The 27,964-nt window shown below is 47.9% G+C and overlaps 1 protein-coding gene and 1 long non-coding RNA gene across 10 annotated transcripts in view; one reads left to right on the top strand and one right to left on the bottom strand.

Annotated features, from left to right (window-relative positions):
- Positions 1-10,879: 10,879 nt before the first annotated feature.
- Positions 10,880-27,964, top strand: part of KRABD4 (KRAB domain containing 4) — a 66,671-nt gene continuing 49,586 nt past the window's right edge. For 4 of the 9 annotated variants that reach the window (XM_087860303.1, XM_087860305.1, XM_087860307.1 and 1 more), the window contains exons 1-3: positions 10,880-11,317; positions 14,433-14,477; positions 18,929-19,024. In XM_087860303.1, coding sequence (XP_087716429.1) covers positions 11,122-11,317; positions 14,433-14,477; positions 18,929-19,024 — 337 coding nt within the window. In that variant the 5' untranslated portion in view covers positions 10,880-11,121. The other 5 variants (XM_087860306.1, XM_087860304.1, XM_045795977.2 and 2 more) reach the window with 5 other exon arrangements.
- On the bottom strand, positions 12,059-13,040 carry LOC148106970 (uncharacterized). The gene is made up of 2 exons (XR_015723464.1): positions 12,698-13,040; positions 12,059-12,523 (listed from the first exon to the last, which is right to left on the bottom strand). It is a non-coding gene; the product is annotated as an uncharacterized LOC148106970 (long non-coding RNA).

Raw genomic sequence — 27,964 nt, 5'->3', positions numbered from 1 at the left:
TTTGTATGGTAATCTTTCCTCATGCTTTTACTTGTAACATAGCTATGTCCCCCAAAATAAAGTGTGTGTCTTGTAGACAGCATATAGTCGAATCGTGGTTTTTTTTTTTTTTTTAAGATTTTCTTTATTTATTTGAGAGAGACAGCCTGAGAGAGAGCACATGAGTGGGACTGAGGGACAGGGAGAAGCAGACCCCCCCCCCGAGCAGGGAGCCCAACGCGGGGCTCAATCCCAGGACCCCAATATCATGACCTGAGCCGAAGACAGATGCTTCACCAACTGAGCCACCCAGGCACCCCTGAATCTTGTTTCCTGTCCTAACAGTCTATGCTTTTTTACTGGAATGTGTAATCTATTCCCATTTAATCTAATTATTTACATGATGAATTTATATTTTCCATTCTTTTATTTCTTTTCTACATGTTGCATGTCTTTTTTGTTTCACTCTTCCTTCTTTCTTCTTCTGTGTCAGATTTTTTCTCTATTATACCATTTAAATTCCTTTGTTGAATTATTTTACTGTATTTAAAAAAATCATGTTCTTTTTTTTTTTTTTAAAGATTTTATTTATTTATGTGACAGGGACAGCCAGCAGAGAGGGAACACAAGCAGGGGAGTGGGAGAGGAAGAAGCAGGCTCATAGCGGAGGAGCCTGATGTGGGACTCGATCCCGTAACGCCGGGATCACGCCCTGAGCCGAAGGCAGACGCTTAACGACTGCGCTACCCAGGCGCCCCCAAAAAATCATGTTCTTAACTGTTGCTTTAGGGATTATAAAATCTATCTTAACTTATTACTATGTACTTCATATTAATACTAACTTACTTTTTTTTTTAAAGATTTTATTTATTTATTTGACAGAGACAGCCAGCGAGAGAGGGAACACAAGCAGGGGGAGTGGGAGAGGAAGAAGCAGGCTCCCAGCAGAGGAGCCTGATGTGGGACTTGATCCCAGAACGCCGGGATCACACCCAGAGCCGAAGGCAGACACTTAAACTGCACCACCCAGGCGCCCCTAATAGTAACTTACTTTTGGTAAAATACAGAAAACTTGCACTAATATAGCTCCATTTCTTTCTCTCCCGTCTTTGTGTCATTGTTGTCATATATATCTTTATATATCTTTAGATGTTATAAGTTCAATAACAGAATTTTATAATTATTATTTTATGCAATATTATATCTTTTAAATCTGTTAAGAGAATATTTTAAAATATACAGTATTTTTATATTTACCTACATATTTACCTTTTCTGGAGCTTTTAATTTCTTTGGGTGAATTAGAATTACCATCTAATGTCATTTCCTGGCAACCTGAAGGACTTTCTTGTTTCTAGAAAAACACCTCTGTCCATGAAAAAAATAAGATTATTCTGGCTTTACAAAATACTAGGAAACCCAACCTAAAGGAAGGTACAAGGATAAAGTGGGAGTGGTACACATACTTTATTTGTATCCATTAATTCTAGGCATATTCATGTTCATGTGGTGTCTACACATATTCTGGAAAATTTAATTTCTGGTGCCAACAAGTTCTTGGATTATCAGCCCATCCTCCTCCTCCAACTGATGTGAGAGCAGGTTGAAGATTCCTTTTTAAAAATTATTTTTTGAAAGGAAATCTTGCAGTAGAAAGCACTTTGCCCCTTTCTTCTGGAACTCCCCACCAGCACCTCAAGCTAAGAGAGGGGGCCCCCAAGATGATTCAGAATGATGGAGGTTGCCTTCTAGATGGGGAGACGATCATCTGATCTGCAGAAACTCACCGACCCATCCAATCCTGTCTCTGTGGTGAGGCTTGAGAATTTTTGGTAAAGCTTGTCCTCAAGATTTGGGGGTGTGAGGATAGATTGATGACTGCTCCCACCAGGATGAACCTTAAAGAGGAGGCTGGTGTGGCAGCCTGAAATGGCAGGGTGAGGATAGCAGTGTAGACAGTGTGCAGGTCTACAGTTTGGTGGACTGAGGGTGTGAGTTTCCCCAGGGCTCAGGTGGATGCCACGGAAGGCAGCCACCTGGAAGAATCTTGAGGGTCTTGACCCCAGTTGATAGTCTGTCAGGTGAGGAGACCAGGGCTAGGAGTATCCCGTGTGGTAGAAACTGAGGCAGTAAGTAACTGAGCTGAGGAGTGTTTGTATGCGGGTAGTGTCTTTGGGGGCTCCTGGGACCATCAGAATGACCCTACGGTCCCTCTGCCACTCTTCTGTATGGAACTTGCAAGGTCTCGCTGTTGTCGATGGTTTGGTTTCACCCATTTGCATTCTGGGGCTCCTAGGGATGCTTGTCACTTTGTTTTGTTCAAAACGTAGCCTGTAATTTTTTTTTCTTTCACTATAATGGTTCTGTTTTTAAGACAGTGTTCAGGGAAATCAACAACTACACTGCCATCATCACCTTCCCCTGACCGGTTAATACTGCCTTATTAACTGAATTAACTGCCTTATTAACTTATTAACTGAATAACTGAAGAAACCAGTCCAGTTGGCTTATAGAATGTCTCACACTCTGTGTCCTCTAATTGTTTCCTCATGATGTCACCTAAACTTTTCCTTTATCTCTTGTACTTTCTATAAAATTGCAGTTAGGTCTCCGGGCTTGATCAGTTTCAGGTTAAGCATTTTTGCCAAGCATACGTCATGGGTTAAGTGTTCTATGCAATCAGCAAATAATCCGTAGAGTGATGTTTTGATTCTACATTTAAGAATCTGTTCTAGGGGCGCCTGGGTGGCACAGCGGTTAAGCATCTGCCTTTGGCTCAGGGCGTGATCCCGGCGTTGTGGGATCGAGCCCCACATCAGGCTCCTCTGCTATGAGCCTGCTTCTTCCTCTCCCACTCCCCCTGCTTGTGTTCCCTCTCTCGCTGGCTGTCTCTATCTCTGTCAAATAAATAAATAAAAAATCTTTAAAAAAAAAGAATCTGTTCTAAAACAACCTTTTTTCAAATGCTTTCAACATCTGCTGTGGACTGAATGTTTGTGTCCCCTCTTCAAATTCATTTGTTGAAATCGTAACCCCCAATATGATAGTGCTAGCAGGTGGGGGCCTTTGGGAGGTGATTAGGTCGTGAGTGTGGATTCATGAATGGAATTAGTGCCCTTATAAGAAAAGGCCAGAGAGCCAGTCACCCCTTTCCCACCATGTGAGGATACAACAAGAATACAGTCATCTGTAACTTGAAAGTGGGCTCTCACCAAGAACCCGACCATTCTGGCACCACCATGATTTTGGACTTCCAGCTTCCAGAACTATGAAAAGTACATTTCTGTTGTTGATAAGCTACGCAGTTTATGCTATTTTGTTTTAACAGTTCAAGCTAAGACAATATCCCTTAAGCTTCCTTGCTTGAGTCAATTATTACATGGAGTATATAAAATAGTGATGTTCTAATTATATCAATTTTTAATATTTATTAGGTGGCATTCTTATAGAACGACCGCTGTAGTGAAAGGGGCGCCTGGGTGGCTCAGTTGGTGAAGCGTCTGCCTTTGGCTCAGGTCATGATCCCAGAATCCCAGGATCGAGCCCCGCATCAGGCTCCCTGCTCAGTAGGGAGTCTGCTTCTCCCTCTGACCCACCCCCCTCTTGTGCTCTCTCTCTCTCTCACTCTTTCTCTCAAATAAATAAAATCTTCAAAAAAAAAAAAAAAGACAATATGCCCTCTTTGGTGTCTGGCTTCTTGGAAAAAAGAAAGAAAGAAGTGCCGGAGTGAATAGTGTGGTGCTCACTGAGATCTCCTGTTGAGGGCCAATACATCATTCCCCCAGCTTCTGGGAGAATCAGCTTCTGACCTCACAGCAGTCGCTCCCTGGAAACTGCTCTCAGCCACAGGGAAACCGCCTTACTCAAAGTTACACCTTCACTCCCCACCACTGCCCAGAGAGCAGGTGGTAGTGTCTGATTGTAGGAATTGAGTGTCTGATGTAGGAATACAGAGGTCCAGCCCAATCTCCTCAACTTGGGACAACTCTGAAGGGCCATCTCAGCTCCAGAGCCCACTGTAGGATTGTCTGAGGCCTCGGTTGCAACTACATTCTAGGTAAATCCTCCCTCTGTCCAATTCTGTCTTTTTCAACCTCTTGCAGATGTTTCTCCCCAATACATCTGTATGCAGCTCCATCTCTGTTAACTTGGAATTCATTCTAAGAATAAGACAAAGAGCTTTCTCCTTTTCTTCTTTTATCTTTTTTTATTTGTTCCTTTTTCGAGTATCACTATGAACTCATGGATTTTCATTTATTTAATGTATTACAATAAATTGCAGCCATTACTCTTTTTGGTGTTAAAATGATCTCAAATGTGTCCAGTGAAGGTCCTTCACGATGCTTCCTGTGTCCTTTAGACATGTCTCATTAGGCTTTGAGTGCATCTTTGCTCTCTAGAGTGTAAGATAAGAGCATAAGATACCCATACTCATCATGTATTCTCCCAGCCCCAGGCCCAGAACCAGACATTCCTCTAAAAATCTCTGGTTTCCTTTTAGTGGGGATGGTGGTTAAAAATCAAGATCTGGGTACTAGGAGTAAACTGTTTTTCTTTTAATTTCATTTTCTAAATGTCTTTTTGTTGGTATACAGAAATACAATTTAATTTTTATACAGACATTTCACTGTGGTCACATTAGAATTACAACCAAGTTCTCCTGAATATCCTTCTCTATCAGAACTATTTCCAGCTGTAAGTGACAGGAAGTTGGCTCATAATAGCCTGGAAAAGCAAGATGTTTAGTTTGTTCATCTAATAAGGAGTCTGGTGAGAGCCTGTGACTGACGCAATGGCTCAGTGATCCTGTCGGGGAGAGGACACATGAATAGAAGATCTAAATTGTCCTGTATCTATTATAAACATTTAATCCATAATTTAAAACTTTTCCACAAGGAAAACTCAAGGTTCACAGGGCTTCCTTGACGAATTTTATCAGGTGGCTAAGGAAGAACCGACATCGATGTTACACAAACTCTTCCAAAGAAAAAGAACTCTTCCAGAGAAAAGAAGGAACCTTTCCCATCTTGTTCTATGAGATCGGCATTACTTTGACCCAAGAGCTGATGAGAACAAGAAAGGAAAATTCTGTTCAGTCTTTTTCAATATATTCTAAACGAAATGCTAGTATGCTGAATCCATAAATATTTTAAAAGATAATAGGTCATTACAAAACTGGGTTTACTCTGGGAATGCAATATTTGTAAATCAACGAATACAATATGTCCCATTGATACAGTCAGGGAGAAAAAAATCACATCTCACTAGTTACAGGAAAGGCACTTTAAAAATGCAACATCCATTCATATGAAAGCCTCTTTGTGAACCAAGGATAGAAGGAAACTTTCTTAAACCGGTAACCGGTAGCCACAGAAATTGTATAGCAAGGATTCTTCTTCCAAATATGACTGGTTATCTCATCTCATACTAATTCTTTGGCTGATAGAAACCATAAAAACTAGACAAAATACCCAAAACCCCTCAGCTTTTTAAAGGTGTCAGATATAATCCAAGGAAACTAGTCTTTAGAGCGGTCTAGATGATTAAGTGAAGAAAACACACTGAAGTGAGCTGCTTCTTTTTCCCTTGACACATTTGTTCTTCCTGAAGCTGTATGGAGGCAAGCTAAAGCGCAGAAGATGGTAATTCAGAGCTTCTGGAAGTCTCACGAATAGGGCATAAAAACTGGATTTGTGCTTGCTGCTAAGGTAACCAGAACCTGAAGGTCAAGACCAACAAAAAAAGGAACCACAGAAAATGGAACTCCAAATAGTAGGCATCGTTCAATTTCTAAATCACACAAGACAAAATGTCATGAAGTCGAGCAAAAAGCAGCAAGTAAGAGGCCAAAAACTTACGTGGGGCTTTTAGACATCTCATAGTGACAGAGAGACAAAAATCAGAGATCAAGGTCTGTCAGGGTTTCAGGTAAAAATCCTGAATGGCTATGTCCTAAGAGGAGCAAACCAGATATAGATGAGGCCTCATGGGGGCACCTGGGTAGCGCGCAGTCGTTAAGCGTCTGCCTTCGGCTCAGGGCGTGATCCTGGAGTTCTGGGATCGAGCCCCACATCAGGCTCCTCCGCTAGGAGCCTGCTTCTTCCTCTCCCACTCCCCCTGCTTGTGTTCCCTCTCTCTCTAACTCTTCAAAAAAATAAAAATAAAAAAATCTTAAAAAAAAAATGAGGCCTCATGAACATGAAATAGAGCCTCAAATCATCTTATTCCTTGATGGGATCAAGGTCATCTGCTTCTAGTCTATTAGGCTGCCAGAAAAAAAGTAAATTGTTTCTGGAGGATAACATCATCCAGAGAAATCTTTTAAAACTTTTCATATACAATTTCTGGTGTTCAAAAAAAAATCACAGGCTGCCATGAGTCAGATGAAGGAAACCAAGATAATAACAGATGATACAAATAAACCCAACAGCAATCCAAATATTTGCATTATCAGATACAAACTTAAAAAAAAAACTATGATTACTATGTCAAGAAATTAGGTGACAAAATGATTGATATCTATTAGAAAGAATCAAATGGAAATTCTAGAACTGAAAACATAGCTTAAATTAAGCACTAAATAGATGTTAGACACAGCATAATAGAAGCTTGGTGAACCGGAAGAGAGTTAGTACAGAATGTCGAGGCTGAAGCACTGTGGAAAAAAAAAAAGAAAGAAAAACAATGGAAAGAATATAAGAGACATGGAACACGGTGGAAAGATCCAAAAATATGTTTAATTGGAAGGGATAACAATTTGAAGAAATATCAAAATTCACAAAAGATAATGAGCCATTGACACAAAAAGCTCTTCTCATGTAAAGAAGAATGAATACAAAGGAAATCATAGCTAGGCAAATCAGAGTCAAACTGCTGAAAACAAAAGAGAAAAAAGGAAAATCTAATTGCTGCCAGAGAAAAAAGACATCACCTTCAAAGGGGAAACAATAAAAATGGCAGCTGACTTTTCAACAAATACAGTGGAAACCAGAATACAATGAAGTGGTATCATTATATATATATATATATTTTTTTTTTTTTTTGAGAGAAAGCATGTGTGTGCAAGCAGGGGGGAGAGGCAGAGGGAGAAAGAGAATCTCTTTTTTTTTTTAAGATTTTATTTATTGGAGACAGAACACGAGGAGGGGGGTGCCAGAGGGAGGAGAAGCAGACTCTCCACTGAGCAGTGAGTGCCACACAGGCCTCCATCCCAGGACCCTGCGATCATGACCTGAGCCGAAGGCAGATGCCTAGCGGACTGAGCCACCCAGGCGCCCTGGAGAGAAAATCTTAAACAGGGTCCACACTCAGTGCAAAGCCTGATGTGGGGCTCCTCGATCCCACAAACCTGAGATCATGACCCGAGCAGAAATCAAGTGTCGGACGGTCAACTGAGTGAAATGGTATCTTTAAAGTGCTGAAATAAAAATCACTGCTAACCTGGAATTCTATTCTCAGAAAAAACACCCTTTTAAAAAAAAGATTGACTGATTGAGAGAGAGAGAGAACACACAGCTGGGAGAGGCAGAGAGAGACGGAGAGAGAAACTCAGGCAGACTCAGGGCCTAGCACAGAGTGGAGGCAGGGCTTGATCTCACGACTGGGAGATCACGACCGCAGCCCAAACCAAGACTCTGAAGCTTCACTGACTTTGCCACCCAGGCACCCCGAGAAAACACCCTTTTTGAATGAGGATGAAATAAAGTTGGTTTCAGAGAAACCAAGACTGGTAAACTTAATTGTCAGCAGACGTACGCTAAAATAAATACTCAAGATAGGTCTTATTTTTTTTTTTTAAAGATTTTATTTATTTATTTGACAGAGATAGAGACAGCCAGCGAGAGAGGGAACACAAGCAGGGAGAGTGGGAGAGGAAGAAGCAGGCTCATAGCAGAGGAGCCTGATGTGGGGCTCGATCCCATAATGCAGGGATCACGCCCTGAGCCGAAGGCAGACGCTTAACCGCTGTGCCACCCAGGCGCCCCTCAAGATAGGTCTTAAAGTTAGAAAATAATGATCCTTAAAAAATAAAAGTGCAAAAAGGAATGAAGAGGATTCTAAAGAGAAAATCTGTGAGTACACCTACATGGACACTGACTGTCTTAAACATTTTTTTTTTTTTAAAGATTTTATTTATTTATTCGACAGAGAGAGAGACAGCCAGCGAGAGAGGGAACACAAGCAGGGGGAGTGGGAGAGGAAGAAGCAGGCTCATAGCGGAGGAGCCTGATGTGGGGCTCGATCCCAGAACGCCGGGATCACGCCCTGAGCCGAAGGCAAACGCTTAACCGCTGTGCCACCCAGGCGCCCCATGTCTTAAACATTTTAAGTCACATTGAGAGGAATAAAATGCAGAGTTAAAATCCAGGTTGACAACAGTACAAAAGGTAAGATGGAGCTGAGCTAAAGTTTTTTACATCATTGAATTCTGGAGGAAGAAGTATTCATCTACAAGAGACAAATACATCAGTGGTATATGTGATAACCTCTAGGGGATCCATAAAAGTATAATTAAAAATTGCAAGAGCGGAAGCTCGCTCAGCTCCTGCCCAGGGCACGGACCCCGCGCCTCCGCCCCTCAGCGGTGGAAAAGCACAGCCGTGCCCTCCAGAGGCCACGACTCCGGGCTGCAACCTGCGTATCGCTGAGGGCGGAGTCAAACTCGGTTCAGAAGCTCCACCAACTGGGATGGGAGAAACACACTGGAGAGTGAGGACCCATCCGAGCATCTGCACAACGGTGGAATGTGGGTCTCCAAGACCCCCTCAGGCTGGATGATTCCTCAGGACTCAGGACTCGGAAAAGCTGTTGTACCTGTCAGTGCTGTGGGGCATTCTGAGCTGTGTGGTGCACGGTTATGACTTCTGACAGGGCAAGTGTGCCGAGTAGAACAGCAAAGGGAAAAGGTGCAGGGTGAGGTCCAGCAGCACCCAGTCATGACACGCCACTTGTTTTCTCCCAAAGGAGCCCCACGGTCACCGCTTGATTCTCCCGGGAATGGTGTGTGACAAAACCTGCAAAGCGTGGCCAGCCAGGGAAGCTCACCCAAGCCTTGGGGTCCAGGGATTTTCTTGGAGGTTGTGCGGGCATGCAGGATCCACGGGACTGACTCGAGCTCCTCTGTCTACAGCCCTCCAGATGTCAAACTGACACAGCACGGCCCAGGGCCTCACACAGACAGAACCAGATGTTCACCATAAGTCACACTGTTTGCATAAACTATCGGGCCAAACTGGAACAGCGATGCTTAGAATACAAAAACACTCTGACTAGGCAGAATGTGACAGGGGCTTAGTGGTGGTCTCCCAGGAGCCAGACAAGGACCAGTCCTCCTCGCACGGGATTTTCTGTGGAATGCATGGGCCTTGGGCAATCCAGGCCTCCCAGGTTTACCCTTTACAATTACTTTTCACATCATTAGAAGTCTAGTGGCCGACGGAAAAAATGTTTTCAGTTGAATACCAGTGGTGATCCTGGGTGAGGCCGGAACCAGGCACGGGCCCAATCGTGCAAGAAGGTGGAAAAGGGGAAGCCCACACTCCGGGAAGGCACAGCAATGGCACCGGCATGGAACCGAGTGTGGGAAGAAAAGAATGTCAACTGCCACCACACATCAGGTGCCTGCTGTGGGCTAAATCCTGGGTTTGGGGCTCTAAGATGCACCCAACATCAGTCACGACAGCCCTTTAGGCAGGTGGTCTTCAGCTATGACGCAAGGGGCCAGCAAGTGGTGGAATGAAGCCTTCTCCCCTCTGGATTGATACATCCTAATACACCGGGCAGAAGATGGACTGAAAGAACACCTTGCACGTTTCTTGGTTCCGAAATGACACGGTCACACTAGAAATGCTGGCGTTGCAGGAGTAAAAAACATGGGTCCTTCCCTAGGCCCCACCCAAACCGTTAGGTCTTCCCTTTGTGTGCAAGTACCTGTCCCTGTCTTACCAGCATCCAGGGAGAGTCTGACCAGGGCCAAAGATCAGGTACTTCTGCAGCTGGGGGTTTCTCGATTGTTCTCGGAACACTACCATACAAACTCTACTAAGTTTTTCCTGCCTCCTATACTGATGTCTGAAAAGAAGGTTAGCAGGTCACCCCTCCTCTAGAAATTAACAGGTAGCATCTCTGAGCCTGGCCACCACTTTCAAATGCAGGAAGAACACACTCACAGTGGGGGGCAGTACCCACTCACTCGCGTGAGGGAGAACAGGCTCTTCTGGGACTCCTACACAAGGCCTGGACAGTCACTTCCCAGAACTCTGCGCTGTAGGTTTGGGCTATGAACCTCCAAACCACCCGGCGAATGTTAGTGAACTCATAGAGGGGAAAGGGAAAGACAGGGAGAAAGCAGTATGTTCAAACGGGAGCTTACACACGTCTGATGGATCGCATGCTGGTCTTTGTCACAGGCTTCTCCCACAGTGCAGGGCACTTGCTGGCTCTAGCTCAGAAGGAACTGGGTGCATCTGAGCTGAGACCCGACCACGCGTGGCCCACAGAGCTGCTTGGTGACCAGGTAGCCACAAGGGCAGCACACACTTGGCCTCTTCTTCCCAGACCCTGACAGAAAGAGAAAACGTTCCTCAAGGGCACGTACAGACTTTTTTAGCAGCCATGCTACCAGTGGCTGCCACGGGCCGACACCGAGGCTCTCTGCTCCTTGAGGCAGTGTTGTTAGAAAGCAACAACCACTCTCGCAGGACGCCCAGGGTCCCTGAAACGGGAGCAACACGATTTATTTCAGGAGAATCAGGCATCGGGGTTTCCTCGTCTGTGGGTGCGGCTGCCCCTCCAGTCCAGCTCCCAGACCCTCCTCGGGGCCACTTCCCCCGACTGGGCCTGACCCCCTGCTCTCTGACCCCTGGACCTGGGGCGGGCTGGACAATCAGGGAACGGCCCCGCCCCAAGATGGCCGCGCCCATGTGCCGCTGAGGACCACACAGGCACCACTACAGTTTCTCATTCGGACGAGCTGAAGGAAGCGGAGAGGGTGGCTTTGAGGGGTGGAGGGTGCGCAGCGGCCTGCGCGCGCGAGAGCGGCTCGGTCTCGGAGGCGGAGGGACCGGAGCCGCTGTAGACCCTCCGCTGGCACCTCGCCGCCCGGAGACGCCATTCCCGCCCCCGCCGCACCGCATCGGCGTGATGTGCGACGCGTCGCGGAAGATGTTCGCGCGCTCTAGTCGCAACCGCGCCTCACACGAGCCCCGGCCGAATCACCGTCCGCGACACGCGCCATCTTGGCCATGGGCAGTGGGAGGCCCTGCCCCCTCAGTCCCTTGTGCGAGTGCGTCGGGCAGCGGGACGACGGGAGCGGAAGTACTCCGCCGACTCGAGGGCGGTGCGAGGTCGCGCCGGTTGTTGTTATACGCCCCGACTGTCTGTGGGGCTGTGGGAGTCAAGTACGGGGAGGCGGAGCGGACAAGGGCTGCAGGGGAGGGCGGGGGTGATGGCTTCGCGCCCTGCGGGCTCGCGGCACCAAGCGGCGGGCTGAGTGCGCTCAGCGGGCCCCGGGTGACGGCGAGTGATACAGTCAGTGAGTTTCCTGAGTGCCTAGTAAGTGCGAGGCGCCCTTGGGGTTCCCGGTCATCTTCCCGATAGCCCGTGAGCAGGTGCTACGAGTCTCCTCATTTTCTTGCGAGCTAGCAAGAACAGAAAGGCTCAGACACCTGCCCAAAGTCGCACAGCTGGTCAACCCCAGGGGATCTTTCTGTCTTTTTCCCCCTGCCTAGCACTTACCCCTTTCTAACTAACGATCCCGAAATCCATCAAGTTTGTGGTTGCCCTCTGCCTTCCCTGCTTGACTACAGCTCCACAAGGTCGGGGAACTCTGATTATATTGTTGCCTGGTGTATCTGCAGCACGTAGTACAGGCAGAGAGCGAGCCCTCAACGTTTTCACTAAGGGAATAAAAGCGACAGAGCAGACAATCCGTGATTCCAGAGCAGGGACTATTATGAGAGAAGGCAGTGCTCAGCTCCTTGTCTGGTGATAATCGGGGTCCTACTAAAGGTTACTCTTCAAACTCAGATGAGGCCTTGTGCGTCCCTCCATAAAGTAAAACATTTGAGTTTTCTCCAACTTTTTTTTTTAAAGATTTTATTTATTTATTCGGCAGAGATAGAGACAGCCAGCGAGAGAGGGAACACAAGCAGGGGGAGTGGGAGAGGAAGAAGCAGGCTCATAGTGGAGGAGCCCAATGTGGGACTCGATCCCACAAGCCGGGATCATGCCCTGAGCCGAAGGCAGACGCCTAACCGCTGTGCCACGCAGGCTCCCCTGAGTTTTCCTCTACTTGACTCCATCATAGGGGTTGCTAGTTGCATCTGCTGTGTGGGCCTTCTTTCCAGGAGCAGGGTGCCTCCCTGAGACCACTGCTCACCAGCTGCAGGTTCCTACTCACTGGCACCTGGACTTCCTAGTGTGCAGAAGAGCCAGTCTGAGGCCTCAGAAGGTGAGTTCCCCCTGGGTCAGAGGCACAGAGGTGGTGCTGCAGGAATGGTCCCAGCTGAGATGCGTTTGTCTCTGAATCCTTGGGTCCTGCATCCTTAGAAAGAAGAGAACTATTATGAGGGGCCTAGGAGGAGGAGCCTCAGCCCAGACCCAGAGAGCAGGGCAGAGGATTCAGGGTCTCAGGCAGGGGGTGCAGACTCCAGGACAGACCCGGCCCCTAGGGCAGAGGGTGGAGGCTTAGAGGACAGCAGGTTCAAGAGGAACTGACCTGCAGTGGCCTCTGTCCCTCCTCCAGCTGAGAGAGAGCATGCCCCCTGCGTGACGGTGGGCAGTTGGACCCCATCGAGGAGAGAGATGAAACGTGCAGGTGGATGGAGGGATGCTGCCGTGAGGCCGGTGGCCTGCCACAGCCCTGCAAGGGCAGGATCAGGGTGACGAGGTCACTGCCAGCCTCGCAGGACTCTCTTGACTCCTGACACGCCTGTGTGCACAGCAGAATGCCCCCCTCCTTTCCGTTGGCTATTTCTGGCTTTGAGTCAGCCCTAGAGTGAACATCCCATCCACCGCTACACAAATGTTGAATGTCCTCCTAGTCTGAGGAAAGTGCAGCATAGTTTTGTATTGTTTTCTTTTTTCCTTGCTAAAATTTGCAAGTAGTCCGGAGGTACCTTATCTTCCGGTTCTCCTACCTCATTTTGGTGCTGCTGTGACTGGGCCTGAGAGCATGAGTGGTTAAGCTGCATGGAGCTGAACCCTGGTGTCCTGAGGCCGCCACACGAGTTGCTGCGGTGACACCAGCTACTCTGTGCAGAAGCTCCTTGCGGAGACTTTGCTTTGAGAACTGCCAAGCAGAGACACCTGGGTGGCTCAGTCGGTTAAGCAAATGCCTTTGGCTCAGGTCATGTTCCCAGGGTCCTGGGATCGAGCCCTGCATCGGGCTCCGTGCTCCGTGGGGAGCCTGCTTCTCCCTCTCCCTCTGCCTGCAGCTCCCCCTGCTTGTGTGTCTACACATGGGCACTCTCTTTCTGTCAAATAGATGAATAAAATTAAAAAAAAAAAAAAACGAGGAAGAAAACTGCCAGGCAGGGAAGAGCAGGCAATTGAATGGACATCCTGGGAAAGGAGGAAGTCACGAGCCAGGAACGGGTGGAGGCAGGCAGTGACGGGCAGTGTGCCCAGGGTGGCAAGGTCAGTGGTTTCCAGCTCCCCGTGGAAGGACAGGTGATGGGTTCTTTACCTCCCTCCCCGCTCCCTGCCCCTTGTCCAGCCCTGGTTTGTCTCCCTCCTACAGACACAGCCAGAGGTCCCGGTCCTCCAGACTCTGCTCAGGGTTTGTCACCTCTGGGGCTCGGTGTAATCCGTTTTCATTTCCATTTTATGAGTAACAATGTTCACATTCAAAAATACCAAGTAAACAAAAGAGGAAAACTGAAATCACCAGTCCGAGAAAACCAGTGCCAACCTGTTAGTAAACGTTCTGGTACACTGCCGTCCCCCACTGTGTACCTGTTGGTGAACAAATGAGCTTGCCCTGCACTTGAGTTTTCGTCATCTGCTTTTAAATACGTTAAGAAACGCAACAGGGGGGCGCCTGAGTGGCAGAGCGGTTAAGCATCTGCCTTCGGCTCAGGGCGTGATCCCGGCGTTGTGGGATCGAGCCCCACATCAGGCTCCTCCACTAGGAGCCTGCTTCTTCCTCTCCTACTCCTCCTGCTTGTGTTCCCTCTCTCGCTGGCTGTCTCTGTCAAATAAATAAATAAAATCTTTAAAAAAAAAAAAAAAGAAATGCAACAGGATTCATTGAGGGCAATTCGGCAGCCCTAAGACACAGGCCCTGCGCAAAGCCCACAGGAGCTTATCCATGTCCCACGGGACCGGGCTCGAGCTCCCAGGCTCGTTCGCACATCATCTCCCCAGGGACAAGGGTGATTGTCATCGGGCTGGTGGGGATGGTCTCGTGGCTGAGTGCACTGATCTCGACCCCCCTCATTCTGTCTTCCTAGATCCCTGCCCTTTGTCCAGAGCAGAACAGGATGGGCACTGCCCAGGTGAGTTCCTCGTTTCCCCCTCCTTGTTTCCAGGGAACTTGAGGCAGCTTCGGGGCATCTGTATAGTAAGCCTGACAAATCTGTCACTCCGCTCTGCTCTGGCTGTTTTCCGTTCAAGCTGTAATTCAGCCCCGGTTCCTCCGATCCTTCCCCTCGCCACAGAACCCAAAACTATCAAACAGAAAAGACAGAAAGAAGGCCAGTGTTCTCATCTACCTCTTCTTCAGGAAGGGCACCTCCTCTTTGTTCTACTTCTCAGGGAAGCTCGTCGAAGCCCATAGACTCGGGTGCTTTTGCCTGACTTCGCTTCCACCTCCCTGTTCGCTTTTCTGTTGTGATCAAATAAGGAAAGTAAGTCCATGCTTGACATTCTGTGCACTAAAGAGTTGTCAGAACATCCCTGTTTCTTCCGCCCCCGGTGCCACGTTTCTCCTCAGAGTGCCCGCTGGTAACAGCGTGGTGCTGGTGCGGGGTGGCTGGCTTTCCGCCAGTCTCACGAGCTGAACTCAGGCCCACAGGCCGCGTGGGGTGAGCGTTTGCCTGGGTGCCCTCCCAGCCCCACTCCCGTCTTGCTCTTCCCGCCCAGCTCTTTCTGGGAGCTGTTCCTCAGTGAGGAGGGACGGTTGCACTTTCCGTGCCGCGCTCTGGGTGTATCACTCGACTGTTGCTCTGTTCGTGCACAGTCAGCTTTCGAATTTTCTTTGTTCTCTACGGTGCCTCTTGGATGACTCTTCCTGTGTGTGTTCAACAGTGTGGGTACTTCTGGAGGATACACCTGAAAGTTGGATTTGGGGGTCAAAGGTAGTCACACTTGAACCGGCTGTCCCACATCCTAGACTAGTGGCGACTTTCCCAAAATGTTAAAGACCAGATAATGTCTGTGTTCAGCTTTTCCAGGCCGCTGAAAGTTGAAAAGGGATCCAGTTTGTTTTATGAGGCCACTTAACCTGAAAGTTGATAAAGGTACTAAGGAAATAAATTATACAGCTGATCGATTTGAGACTATGGGTGTCAAGATTCTAAACACATTCTGAATAGAGTGTTAATACGTCGAATCGAGCGCTGTGAAAAATGATTTGTACGTATGGTAAAAGATTGAAAGAAAAGCTGGTTTAACAAAAGGTGAAGATTCATTCTCCCTGTCGCCCCATGCCCCGTCTCCTTCCTTGTTCCTTACGTTCTTGAGAGATCACGTATGCACATCTCTTTCCACATCAGAATGCCATTTACTTTGGATCTCTTCCTTCTTTACATATTACAGCACATTCTGGACTTTTCCACGAGCATTCCATTTCATTGTGTGTTTGAACAACCCCGGGGTTTGCACCTGGGCACGCTTGCACTTTGGGGCCAGCAAATGCGTTGTGGAGGGCGGTTGTGTGCGCTGGAGGGTATCTAACCGCGTCCCTGCCCTGCCCTCCCTTGATGCCAGTGTCCCAACCCCTCCCCCTGGGGTGACAGTGAAGAGTTTCTACAGACATTGCCGGCTGTCCCCTGGAGGGCTCACTCACCCCGCTGGTGCCCCATTTACAGCAATGGCTCTGTGATATTCCACTGGCTGCAAATACCTTATTGTGTATTTACCTTTGTGCCACGGATGTACCCTGACCATATTCTTGTGCTTTGCTGTAGGAAATGATGCAGCAGTACTGAGCCGCGTATGCTTCAGTGTGTTCCTTGTGAGCGTGTGTCATCTGCAAGGGTCTAGGTCTGGAGGTGAGGGCTCTAGGTCCGACGCTCTGTGTTCGTGGATTTTGACCGCTGAGGGCCTCTGAGCCAGTGATTCCCCTGTGCTCAGCAGTGTGGTCATGGTCCCTGACACCTGAGCTGTCACTTGGGAGGGTGATGGGGGGTGGGTTCTTCTGAGAGCTCCTCCTGGGGTGACACCTGCCTGTCACTGTCCTGCTGCACAAGGCCTGTCCTGGCTTGTCTCCCTCTGCAGCGCTGGGTAACCGGCTGCCCCGTGTGGCCTGTTGGGGCCCTGCGGGTGCCACCTGTCTCCTGGACTGCAGGCCACCCAGTGAGGGGGGGGCAGGAGGAGATCCAGGGGGTAACCGGGCGGGTCTTGCTCTCTCTCTGATAGGGATCTGGGCACTCAGAAAAGCGAGCTTTTGTTTGGTGCTGGCAAGACCAAACACAGACCTTTCCTTTTTCACCTCAATCTGCTGACCAGGGCAGACTCCCACACTCCTGCTTCCTGTTCCCTCTCCTGCTGGGTTAGCCACGATTAGCAGTTGGGTGACTGAAAGAACAACCCGGTGCGGCCGCGTTCGGGTGGGAACAGCCCGGTCGTTTCCCACTGTGTCTTCCCTGCCTGTCCTCCTCCAGCGTGGCTCCTCCGCCCTCACACAGAGCTCTGTATCTCTGACACTTCTGGTCAGCACATGTGTAGAAGCTTCCCCACCCAAACAGCTCTCTGCCGCACCAGCTGGATGTCCTACCCGGAGCTCAGTTTTGACGCCGTTGCCCTGGAGATAGCATCGGATCCCATGGTTTGAGGGGTCAGTCCCACCAGACTGCCCCCCCCACACCCCCCTCGGACGCCAGCCCTGAGTTGCGGCCTTTTGACCAGCTGACTGTGGATCAGAGGGACCAGTGACACCCTCCTTGGATTCGATTGTTTGCTAGAGCGGCTCATAGGACTCCGGGACACCCTTACTTACATTTCGCAGTTTATTAAAGGCTGTGATGAAGGGCACACGTGAACAGCCAGATGAACACAGGGCAAGGCCTGTAAGGCCCTGAGCAGAAGAGCTGCTGTCCGTGTGGACTTGGGAAGCGTCATCCTCCCGGAATATGGATGTGTTCACGCACCTGGAAGCTCCCCGAGACCCATGCAGGGGGGATGGTATGGCGGCTTCCTAACGCAGTGACGCTCAGTTGTTAACTCCATTTCCAGCCCCTCTTCCATCTCCGGAGAAGGGTGGGTGGGGCTGAGCAGTCCAGAGCTTCCAGTCACAGCTTGGCCTTTGTGGTCTGCAGCCCCATCTGGTCACCTCCAGTCACCTCATTAGAACGTGAGATGTTCCAAGGGGCGCCTGGGTGGCACAGCGATTAAGCATCTGCCTTCAGCTCAGGGCATGATCCTGGCGTTATGAGATCGAGCCCCACATCAGGCTCCCCCGCTATGAGCCTGCTTCTTCCTCTCCCACTCCCCCTGCTTGTGTTCCCTCTCTCGCTGGCTGTCTCTATCTCTGTCGAATAAATAAATACAATCTTTAAAAAAAAAAAAAAGAATGTGAGATGTTCCAGTTCTTCTCTCGTGGGGATTTGTAAGGGTTTTAGCTGTGCAACAGGCACCTAGAGCCACGACCAGTGTTCTGTTACCTCCCAGTCCTGACCGAAGAGCTGTGTTCAGGACTGTTGTCATAGCTCTGTGTCCTCTGCGAAGCCTTCTCTGCCCGCCCCGAGCAGAACGGACTTCTTTCTAGGCGCCGTTCCTCTACTGCCTCTCCCATTGCCCTGGGAGTACAGGCATCCCGCCCTCCTGCCCGCCCTCCCTTACCTGTGCGTTTGTCAGTATCTCTCCCTCTACTAGACGGGAGCCCCTTCAGTTCAGAAAGTGTGTTTTTATCGTTCTTGATATCCGCTGGACTTCCCAGCTCGGTGTGCGTTCCGTCAGTGAGCTGAAGGATTGCGATTCCAGAGGAAGAGATCTTTACCACCTTCTCTGTTTGTTTGTGAAGTGTAAAATACCTTAGGTGACATACGCGCTCCATACGCTGTACGGTGTACGGTTGTGCGGTGAGCAGCAAAGAGCAGTGGTGTTGGGGCAGGCAGTGCAGTCGTGTTGTGTGTGGAAAGCAGAACGCATGCATTCATCCCTCTGTCCTCGCTCTGTGACCCTGGGCAGCTGACGTTCCACTGTGTGCAGCCAGTCTGTCCTCCTCTGTCTGGGATCTCCTGGGGTGGGAGGCACATTGAGTCTCTGCTGCGTGTGAAAGACCGAGGGTGGGATGTAGTGGCCCGAGCGCGGCACTCCGGGCTGATGAGGAATGTGCTGTTGCAGGAATCCTTGACCTTCGGGGATGTGTTTGTGGACTTCACCCTGGAGGAGTGGCAGCAGCTGGACTCCGCTCAGAAGAACCTCTACAGGGATGTCACGCTGGAGAACTACAGCCACCTGGTGTCCGTGGGTGAGGGACGGCTGCGCACTGTGTCTGGGACACACGCGCTCGTGTCACCTCAGCTGCTGCCCGCTCCGGGGCCTCTGAAGCCTGGAATGAGCCTGGGCCTCAGGCTCACCGCTGACAAGTCACAGTCCCGTGTGCACTCCGCCCAGGATGTCTGTGCTCTCGCCCTCTCGGCGACTGTTCTGCACCGAGGGGCACAGAGCTGTCCACACGGGGCCGGTACCGAGGCCGGACTGTCTGTGGTTGGCAGGGATAGGTCTCAGTTCTGGAACGCCTCTGGCATTGCTAATGACGTCCTGTGTCATTTCCCCTCCTCAGGATACCTGGTTCCCAAACCAGATGAGGTCTTGCGATTGGGTCGAGGAGAAGAGGCCAGGAGGGCAGAGGGAGAGCCGCCAACGCGCAGCTACCCAGGTGAGCACGCCCGGGGCAGTCGGGCGGGGCCAGGGACCTAGGAGGTCTGCGAGAGCTGGGCGTCACGGGCAGGCCTGGGAGCTCTTGTCAAAGCCCCTAGACTGGGGGATGTGACTTGGGTTCGATGAAACCAGCCGCCGTGGTATCCACACGATGCCCCCTCCCCACCACCCTTCTGCAGCCCCCTGTCCTTCTCGGGGTTCAGACTGTGCGGCCACCGCTGCTCTTCAGATCCCATGTCCACCTTCCGGTAGCCTGGGTGGCCTTCCCCCTTTCATGCTCCCCCTCCTTTCTGGAAGCTTTGACGGTGTTTTCCCTCCCTCGGTATCAGCCTTTTTCTCAGAAGACATGGGATGTAGGTGTGACACTTCCGCTTTATTTGTCGTCTGTGGGCCCTTTACATCTGACGCTGGGAGTCTTCTTCAGCCTCAGGGAGTCATTCCGCCTGGCTTGGTGGAGTGGTGGGGACCGCAAGCTTTGCTGGTGGCCTCCAGCTCGGCCAGGCCGGGCAGCCCCCCGTGCTCTCTCTGTGCTCCCGTCGTGCTCAACAGCGTCAGCCTTCGTGGGCCAGAGTCCTCTCTTCTCAGCCCCTTCGTCTCTTCCAAATGTGACTCGCCTCTGCCTGTTGTCAGCTTCCTGCTCTCATCACTGCGTCCCTCCCGCTCAGCTATTTTGTCTTCCGTGTCTTCTCTGTATTGACTCAGAACACAAGGGACCTGGAGAGGACATCCCTCCCAGGCGGCCTGCTTCCGTGAGCGCCGCCTCCGTCCTGGGCCCAGTGGCTCTTTGCCTCGTTCGTGGGTTTGGTTGGTCTGGCTCTGGGTCCCTGGTGGGGATCCACACACTTCAGATGCCGCTCTTCCCCTTTTTCTGGTGCACTCACAGCAGCTGCCCCGGGTGCCCACCCTGGATGGCTTCTCCAGGACCGGCCTCTGCTGGGCTCTGCACCCGCTCTCTGGGGGCCTCCCTGGGCTAGTCTCCCTGTCGCCTCTCCCAGGGCTCTTCGGGGTACAGTGTCCCCTTCATGCTCTGTCAAATCCATGTCCACCACCTTGTCCAGATGCATCCGCCTTTCTGCTCTGGTCTTGGCCTGCTTTTCGCACCTCCGGGGTGTCCAGGAATTGAAGTGGCTGAGGCTCCTTCTCAGTTCACTCGTGCCCTGCAAGCAGGAGGCAGAAACTCGGAGGCACAGTCCCCCCTGGAGTCCAGTTCCCTCATATGAAAAACTGTTCTGTTGGAAGGAAGTGCAGCCACGTTGGGTGTGCGTGCGGGCAGTGTGGGGTCCAGGTCATGTCAGCACGTTCCCAGCTGCACCTCCAAGTTCGCCTCTTCTGGGGCTTTCTCTTTGTAGTTCTGCTGATGGCTACTGCCTGGGTCCCGGGAATCACTTCACAGCTGCTCTTCTGGAGATTTCTATTTTATCTCCTCTCTCTGAACAATCCGGCTTTATCTCAGTTACACCTTGGCCTTCTCTCAGCTCTTCACAATGCTCGTTTCTCTGTTGGTACGTTTATAAGGGTAAATAATAGAGCGAAGCTTCTGTTTTTGCATTCCGTTTGGTAACTCTTTTTTCAAAGCTGGCTAAGTGTCTGTGGCTTATTCTCTGCCTAGAACACGGAACCCTAGAGAGAACGCCTGCATCTTACTCTTACCTGTCCAGGTGTGGGGCTGGTGGAACATTCGATAAACAATTTTTCCTTTTGGAGGAGGGCAGAGGGAGGAGGCTCAGTGTTCCTCCACAGCGAGCAGTCACTAGCCCGGCCTTGGAGCTCACGGCCCGGATTCAACTTCTGGCTTCTTTGCGCACTAGCTGTCCCTTGCACACTCGGCTCAAAGTCTCTTTGCCTGTTTGAACTTACGGGATTGTCAGAATTTAATGAGTGAATGAACGTAAAGCACCAAAAAGCGTGCCTGGCCCCCTGGGAGCTTTCGGTAGTGGTTTTCACTGTTTGTATTGTTGTTGATAATAGAGTATGTCTTACTACAGTCTTTGTTAACCCAGGGCGTATCACATGGTGACCTGCGGACCCCTCAGGATCCTCACGGTTAGGCCCCAGCCTGTGGACATTGTTCCAGAAAGCCCGGGGTGGTCCTGGTTTACGAACTGTGACTGACACTGCAGATAGTCCGATGCCCATGGCCAATTAAGAGCCACTGGCTTAAATATCGCAAGAAGTGTTCAAAGGCTGGGGAGGCACAGCCAGGCCTCACCCAGGAGCATGGGGTCAGGTGGGATGAGAAGGACAGGAGCGGGTGGATGGACTCATTACTGGACAGCTTTTTCTCTTCCCCCATTTCTCCAGACTTCAGGCTACTTCGGGACTGCATATTCCCCTGGACCTGGAGGAAATTTCTGGCAGGTCCCAGAAATTCTCTGGTTGTTCTGTTGGGGCTCCTGGGCGGCTCAGTCAGTTGGGTGTCTGACACTTGATATTGGCTGAGGTCGCGATCTCAGTGTCCAGGGCTCCAGCCCTGCTTCGGGCTCTCTGCTCAGGGGGGAGTCTGCTTGTCTCCCTCTCCCTCTGCCCGTCCCCCTGCTCTCTCTCTCTCTCAAATAAATCAGTAGATCTTTAAAAAAACTTCTCTGGTCGTTGTGAGACAAGGGAAATCTTCTAGGAATGGTTAGTCTCAAGAGCGGCCTCACTGCAGTAATCCGACTTGTCCAAGCCCATGTAGTTCACTTCCCCTTTTACCTTTATTTCCTTTTCTGTACTTACACTGGGTTTACTTTGCTGTTCTCTGTCTAGCCTTTCCCCCGACATTTTATTATAATTTTCACACAGAACAAGTGAAAGAATTCTAGTTTGAACTCCCATGGAGTTCCCCCTAGGTTCTACAATGAACATTTTGCTGTATTTGCTTTTGTCTTGTCTGTGTACCAATTCCTCTGTCCTTCCATCAGGCCGCTTTCTTTTTGTGATGAGTTTCTCAGTAAGTTTCAGAGATCGGTACACTTCACCCCTAAATACTTCCATAGGCGTATCATTAACTAGAGGTCACTACTAGTTAATATTGTTTGTCCTTAATGCTTAATAGTTACTTTAATAAAAGGAAATTCATAAATAGCACCATATGGTATTTGGTTGTATGTAATAATGTTTTAACGAATTCCCATATGTGTTTTCCATGTGTTTTCATTATGTATTTATGTGGATGTGACTGTTGTTTTTTTAAGTGAGGTTTATTGAGGTATAACTTATATGCCCTGAAGTTCACCTTTCTTGAGTATAAAGTTCTGTAGGTTTGACAAATATGTTGTAACGTAACCACCGCCACCATCAAGATATTGGACATTTTCAATCCCGCAAAGAAACCCTTGTTTTCTTTCATTCTTTAACTTCTCTCTCCACCCCCAGACCTGGTTTTTTTTTTTCTTTGTAGTTTGATTCTTTCTAGAATGTCACATAAATGAATCTTTTAGTAGGTAGCCTTATTCATCTCACTTCTTTCACTTAAGGCTTTTTAATTACACGTTGTGGCATGTTTTGGTAGTTCGTTGCCTTTTTTTTATAGATTTTACTTATTTGAGAGAGAGAGAGTGTGCAGGCATAAGTAGAGAGAGAGGCAGAGACAGTGGGACAAGCAGACTCCCCACTGAGCAGGGAGGCGACACAGGGCTCGAACCCAGGACCCTGGGAGCCAAAGGCAGACAGACGCTTAACGGACTAAGCCACCCAGGTGCCCGGTTTGTTCCTTTTATAGCCAAGTAGTGTTCCAGTTCGTTTATCCGTGGACCTTTTAATGCCCATTTGAATTGTTCATAGGTTTTGATTATTATTAATGAAACTGGTGAGCATCCTGTACAGCTATTTATGTGGACATATGTTTTTATATTTCTTGGGTAAATATCTGTAGTAGGATTGCTTGGTCATATGGTAAGCATATGTTTAACTTTATACGACATTGCCAAACTGTTCTCCAACATGGCTATACCGCTTTGTTTTCCCACCAACAACACACTTTTTGGGTAGGTGTGTAAGGGTAGCTCATTGTGACTTAAATTTGCATTTTTTAAAAGACTATTTATTTGAGAGAGCGAGAGCATGAACGGGTAGGAGGGCGAGTGGGAGAGGGAGCAGCAGACTCCCTGCTAAGCAGGGACCCGGATGCAGGGCTCGATCCCAGGACCCTGCGATCATGACCTGAGTGGAAGGCAGACGTTCAACTGACTGAGCCACGCAGGCGCCCCTTAAATTTGCAGTTTTGTGATGACTCTTGATGTTGAGCATCTTTCCATGGGCATGTCTGCAATCTGTTTATCTTTGGTGAGGTGTCTATTGTAATCTTCCGCCATTCTTGTCTGTATTATAATTGTTATCTTTATATCTTTATATACATGTATACATATATAAATGTATATGTCTTTAGATATGTCTGTCTGTTAAGTTTATATATTCTGGTTGTAAGTTCTTTATCTTCTATGTGTTTTCCAAGTATTTACTCCCACGTGGTGGCTTGCTTGTTCTTAATAGTGTCTTTTGAAGAAAACGTTTTTATTTTTGATAAAGTCCAATTTAGCAAGTGTTTCTCTTATGGTTCATGCGTTTGTGGCCCATTTATCAAATTTCCTTTTAACCCCGGGTAAGAAAGATTTTTCTCCTATGTTTCCTTCTAGAAGATTATAATTTGGTTCCTATAATTAAAGCTATGACTGAGGGGCGCCTGGGTGGCTCAGTCAGTTGAACGTCTGCTTTCGGCTCAGGTCATGATCCCAGGGTCCTGGGATTGAATGTCACGTCGGGCTCCTTCCTTGGCAGGGAGCCTGTTTCTCCCTCTGCCTGCCACTCCGCCTGCTTGTGTGTGCTCTCTCTCTCTCTCCCCCTTCCCCCGTCAAATAAATGGATAGAATCTTTAAAAAATAATAATAATAAAAATAAAAATATGATAATGAGTTAACTTGTATCTGTTGTGAGGTAAGGGTCAACATTCTTTTATTATTATTTTTTTAAAGATTTTATTTATTTATTTGAGAGAGAGAGACAGCCAGCAAGAGAGGGAACACAAGCAGGGGGAGTGGGAGAGGAAGAAGCAGGCTCCCATCGGAGGAGCCTGATGTGGGGCTCGATCCCAGAACGCCGGGATCACGCCCTGAGCCAAAGGCAGACGCTTAACGACTGAGCCACCCAGGCGCCCCAACATTCTTTTATTATTGCTATTTTTTGCATATTCAATTCCATTTGTTTCAGTAACATTTTTTTGATGATAAGATTTTTTGTAATGTATTCAGTAAAGGGTTGTGTTTATTTTTAATTTTTTATTTAAATTCAATTAACATACAGTGTATTAGTTTCAGAGGTAGAAGTCAGTGATTCATCAGTATTCTATGATATCCAGTGCTCATTACATCACATGCCCTCCTTAATGTCTACCACCCAGTTATCCCATACCCCCACCCCCTCCCCCGCAGCAACCCTCAGTTTGTTTCCTATGATTAAGAGTCTCTTATAGTTTGTCTCCCTCTCTGATTTCATCTTGTTTTATTTTTCCTTCCCTTCCCCTATGATCTTTTGTTTTGTTTCTTAAATTCCATATATCAGTGAAATCATATAATAATTTTCTTTCTCCGATTGATTTATTTCGCTTGGCATAATACCCTCTACTTCTATCAATGTTGTTGCAAATGGCAAGATTTCATTTTTTGATGGCTGAGTAGTATTCCATTCTATATGTACCACATTTTTTTTATCCATTCATCTGTTGATGGACATCTGGGCTCTTCCCATAGTTTGGCTATTGTGGACTTTGCTGCTATAAACATTGGGGTGCAGGTGCCCCTTCAGATCACTACATTTGTATCTTTGGGGTGAATACCGAGTAGTGCAATTGCTGGGTTGTAGGGTAGCTCTAATTTCAACTTTTTGAGGAACCTCCATACTGTTTACCAGAGTGGCTGCACCGGCTTGCATTCCCACCAACAGTGTAAAATGGTTCCCCTTTCTCTGCATCCTCCCCAACATCTGTCATTTCCTGACTTGTTAATTTTAGCCATTCTGACCTTTGTTTTAACATTGTGGTTTTGATTTCCCTGATGCCAAATGATGCTGAGCGTTTTCTCATGGGTCTTTGGTCATTTGTATGTCTTCTTTGGAGAAATGTCTGTTCATGTCTTCTGCCCATTTCTTGATTGGATTATTTGGTTTTGGGTGTTGAGTTTGATGAGTTCTTTATAGATTTTGGATACAAGCCCTTTATCTGAGATGTCATTTGCAAATATCTTCTCCCATTCTGTCGGTTGTCTTTTGGTTTTGTTGACTGTTTCCTTTGCTGTGCAAAAGGTTTTATCTTGATGAAGTCCCAGTAGTTCATTTTTGCCTTTGTTTCCCTTGCCTTTGGAGACATGTCTAGCAAGAAGTTGCTGCGGCCAAAGTCGAAGAGGTTTCTGCCTGTATTTTGATGGATTCCTGTCTCACATTTAGGTCTTTCATCTACTTTGAGTCTGTTTTTGTGTATGGTGTAAGAGAATGGTCCAGTTTCATTCTTCTGCATGTGGCTGTCCAATTTTCCCAACACCATTTGTTGAAGAGACTGTATTTTTCCCATTGGATATTCTTTCCCGCTTTGTTGAAGATTAGTTGACCATAGAGTTGAGGGTCCATTTCTGGGGTCTGTGTTCTGTTCCATTGATCTGTGTGTCTGTTTTTGTGCCAGTACCATGCTGTCTTGATGATTACAGCTTTGTAATAGAGCTTGAAGTCCGGAATTCTGACACCACCAGCTTCGGTTTTCTTTTTCTTTCTTCCTTCCTTCCTTTCTTTTCTTTCTTCTTTCTTTCTGCGAAAGAGAGCACAAGTAGGCAGAGTGGCAGGCAGAGGGAGAGGGAGAAGCAGGCTCTCCACTGAGCAGGGAGCCTGATGTGGAGCTTGATCCCAGGACCCTGGGATCATGACCTGAGCTGAAGGCAGACGTTTAACCGACTGAGCTACACAGGCGCCCCAGCTTTGGTTTTCTTTTTCAACATTCCTTTGGCTATTTGGGGTCTTTTCTGGTTCCATACAAATTTTAGTGTTATTTGTCCCAGCCCTGTGAAAAAAGTTGATGGTATTTTGATAGGGATTATATTGAATGTATAGGTCGCTCTAGATAGCATTGACATTTTAACAATACTTGTCCTTCCAATCCATGAGCATGGAATGTTTTTCCATTTCTTTGTGTCTTTTTCAATTTCTTTCATGAGTGTTCTATGGTTTTCTGAGTACAGATCCTTTGCCTCTTTGGTTAGGTTTATTCCTAGGTTTCTTATGGTTTTGAGTGCTATTGTAAGTGGGATTTACTCCTTAATTTCTCTTTCTTTTTTTTTTTTTTTAAAGATTTTATTTTTATTTATTTGACAGAGATAGAGACAGCCAGTGAGAGAGGGAACACAAGCAGGGGGAGTGGGAGAGGAAGAAGCAGGCTCATAGCAGAAGAGCCTGATGTGGGGCTCGATCCCAGATCGCCAGGATCATGCCCTGAGCCGAAGGCAGACGCTTTAACCGCTGTGCCACCCAGGCGCCCCCCTAATTTCTCTTTCTTCTGTCTCATTGTTAGTGTATAGAAATGCAGCTGATGTCTGTGCGCTGATTTTATATCCTGCCACTTTGCTGAATTCCTGTATGAATTCTAGCAATTTGGGGGTGGAGTCTTTTGGATTTTGCCCGTAGAGTATCCCATCACCTGCGAAGATTGAGAGTTTGACTTCTTTGCCAATTAGGATGCCTTTTATTTCTTTTTGTTATCTCATTGCTGAGGCTAGGACTTCTAGTACTGTGTTGAACAGCAGTGATGATAGTGAAAATCCCTGTCATGTTCCTGACCTTAGGGGGAAAGCTCTCAGTTTTTCCCCATTGAGAATTATATTCACTGTGGGCTTTTCATAGATGGCTTTCATGATATTGAGGTATGTACCCTCTATCCTTACACTGTGAAGAGTTTTAATCAAGAAAGGGTGCTGTACTTTGTCAAATACTTTTTCTGCATCTACTGAGAGGATCATATGGTTCTTGTCCTTTATTAATGTTGTGTATCACACTGATTGATTTGTGGATGTTGAACCACCCTGTCCCCTGCAGTCCAGGAATAAATCCCACTTGGTCATGGTAAATAAACCTTTTAATGTACTATTGGATCCTGTTGGGTAGTATCTTGGTGAGAATTTTTTGCATCCATGTTCATCAGGGATATTGGTCTGTAATTCTCCTTTTTGGTGAAGTCTTTGTCTGGTTTGGGAATCAAGGTAATGCTGGCCTCATGGAGAGAGTTTGGAACTTTTCCTTCCATTTCTATTTTTTGAAACAGCTTCAGAAGAATAGGTATTAACTCTTTAAATGTTTGGTGGAATTCCCCTGGGAAGCCATCCAGCCCTGAGCTCTTGTTTGTTGGGAGATTTTTTATTCCATTTCCTTGCTGATTATGGGTCTGTTCAGGTTTTCTCTTTCTTCCTGGTTCAGTTTTGGTAGTTTATACATCTCTAGGAATGCATCCACTTTTTCCAGATTGCCTAATGTTGGCATATAGTTGCTCATAATATGGTCTTATAATTGTTTGTATTTCTTTGGTATTGGTTGTGATCTCTCCTCTTTCATTCATGATTTTATTTATTTGGGTCCTTTCTCTTTTCTTTTTGATAAGTCTTGCCAGGGGTTCATTGATCCTATTAATTGTTTCAAAGAACCAGCTCCTAGTTTCATTGATCTGTTCTACTGTCCTTTTGGTTTCTATTGCATTGATTTCTTTTTTTTTAATAAAGATTTTATTTATTTATTTGACAGAGAGAGAGACAGCCAGCGAGAGAGGGAACACAAGCAGGGGGAGTTGGAGAGGAAGAAGCAGGCTCCCAGCAGAGGAGCCTGACGTGGGGCTCAATCCCATAACGCTGGGATCACGCTCTGAGCCGAAGGCAGACGCTTAACGACTGTGCCACCCAGGAGCCCCTATTGCATTGATTTCTGCTCTAATCTTTAT

The sequence above is a fragment of the Ursus americanus genome, chromosome X (assembly GCF_024610735.1).
Source record: "Ursus americanus isolate L20-20 chromosome X, mUrsAme1.1.p, whole genome shotgun sequence".
In the NCBI taxonomy this organism is placed as follows: Eukaryota; Metazoa; Chordata; class Mammalia; order Carnivora; family Ursidae; genus Ursus; species Ursus americanus.
Note: the sequence above shows the minus strand (reverse complement) of the source record. Positions and strands in the feature narration are given on the sequence as shown.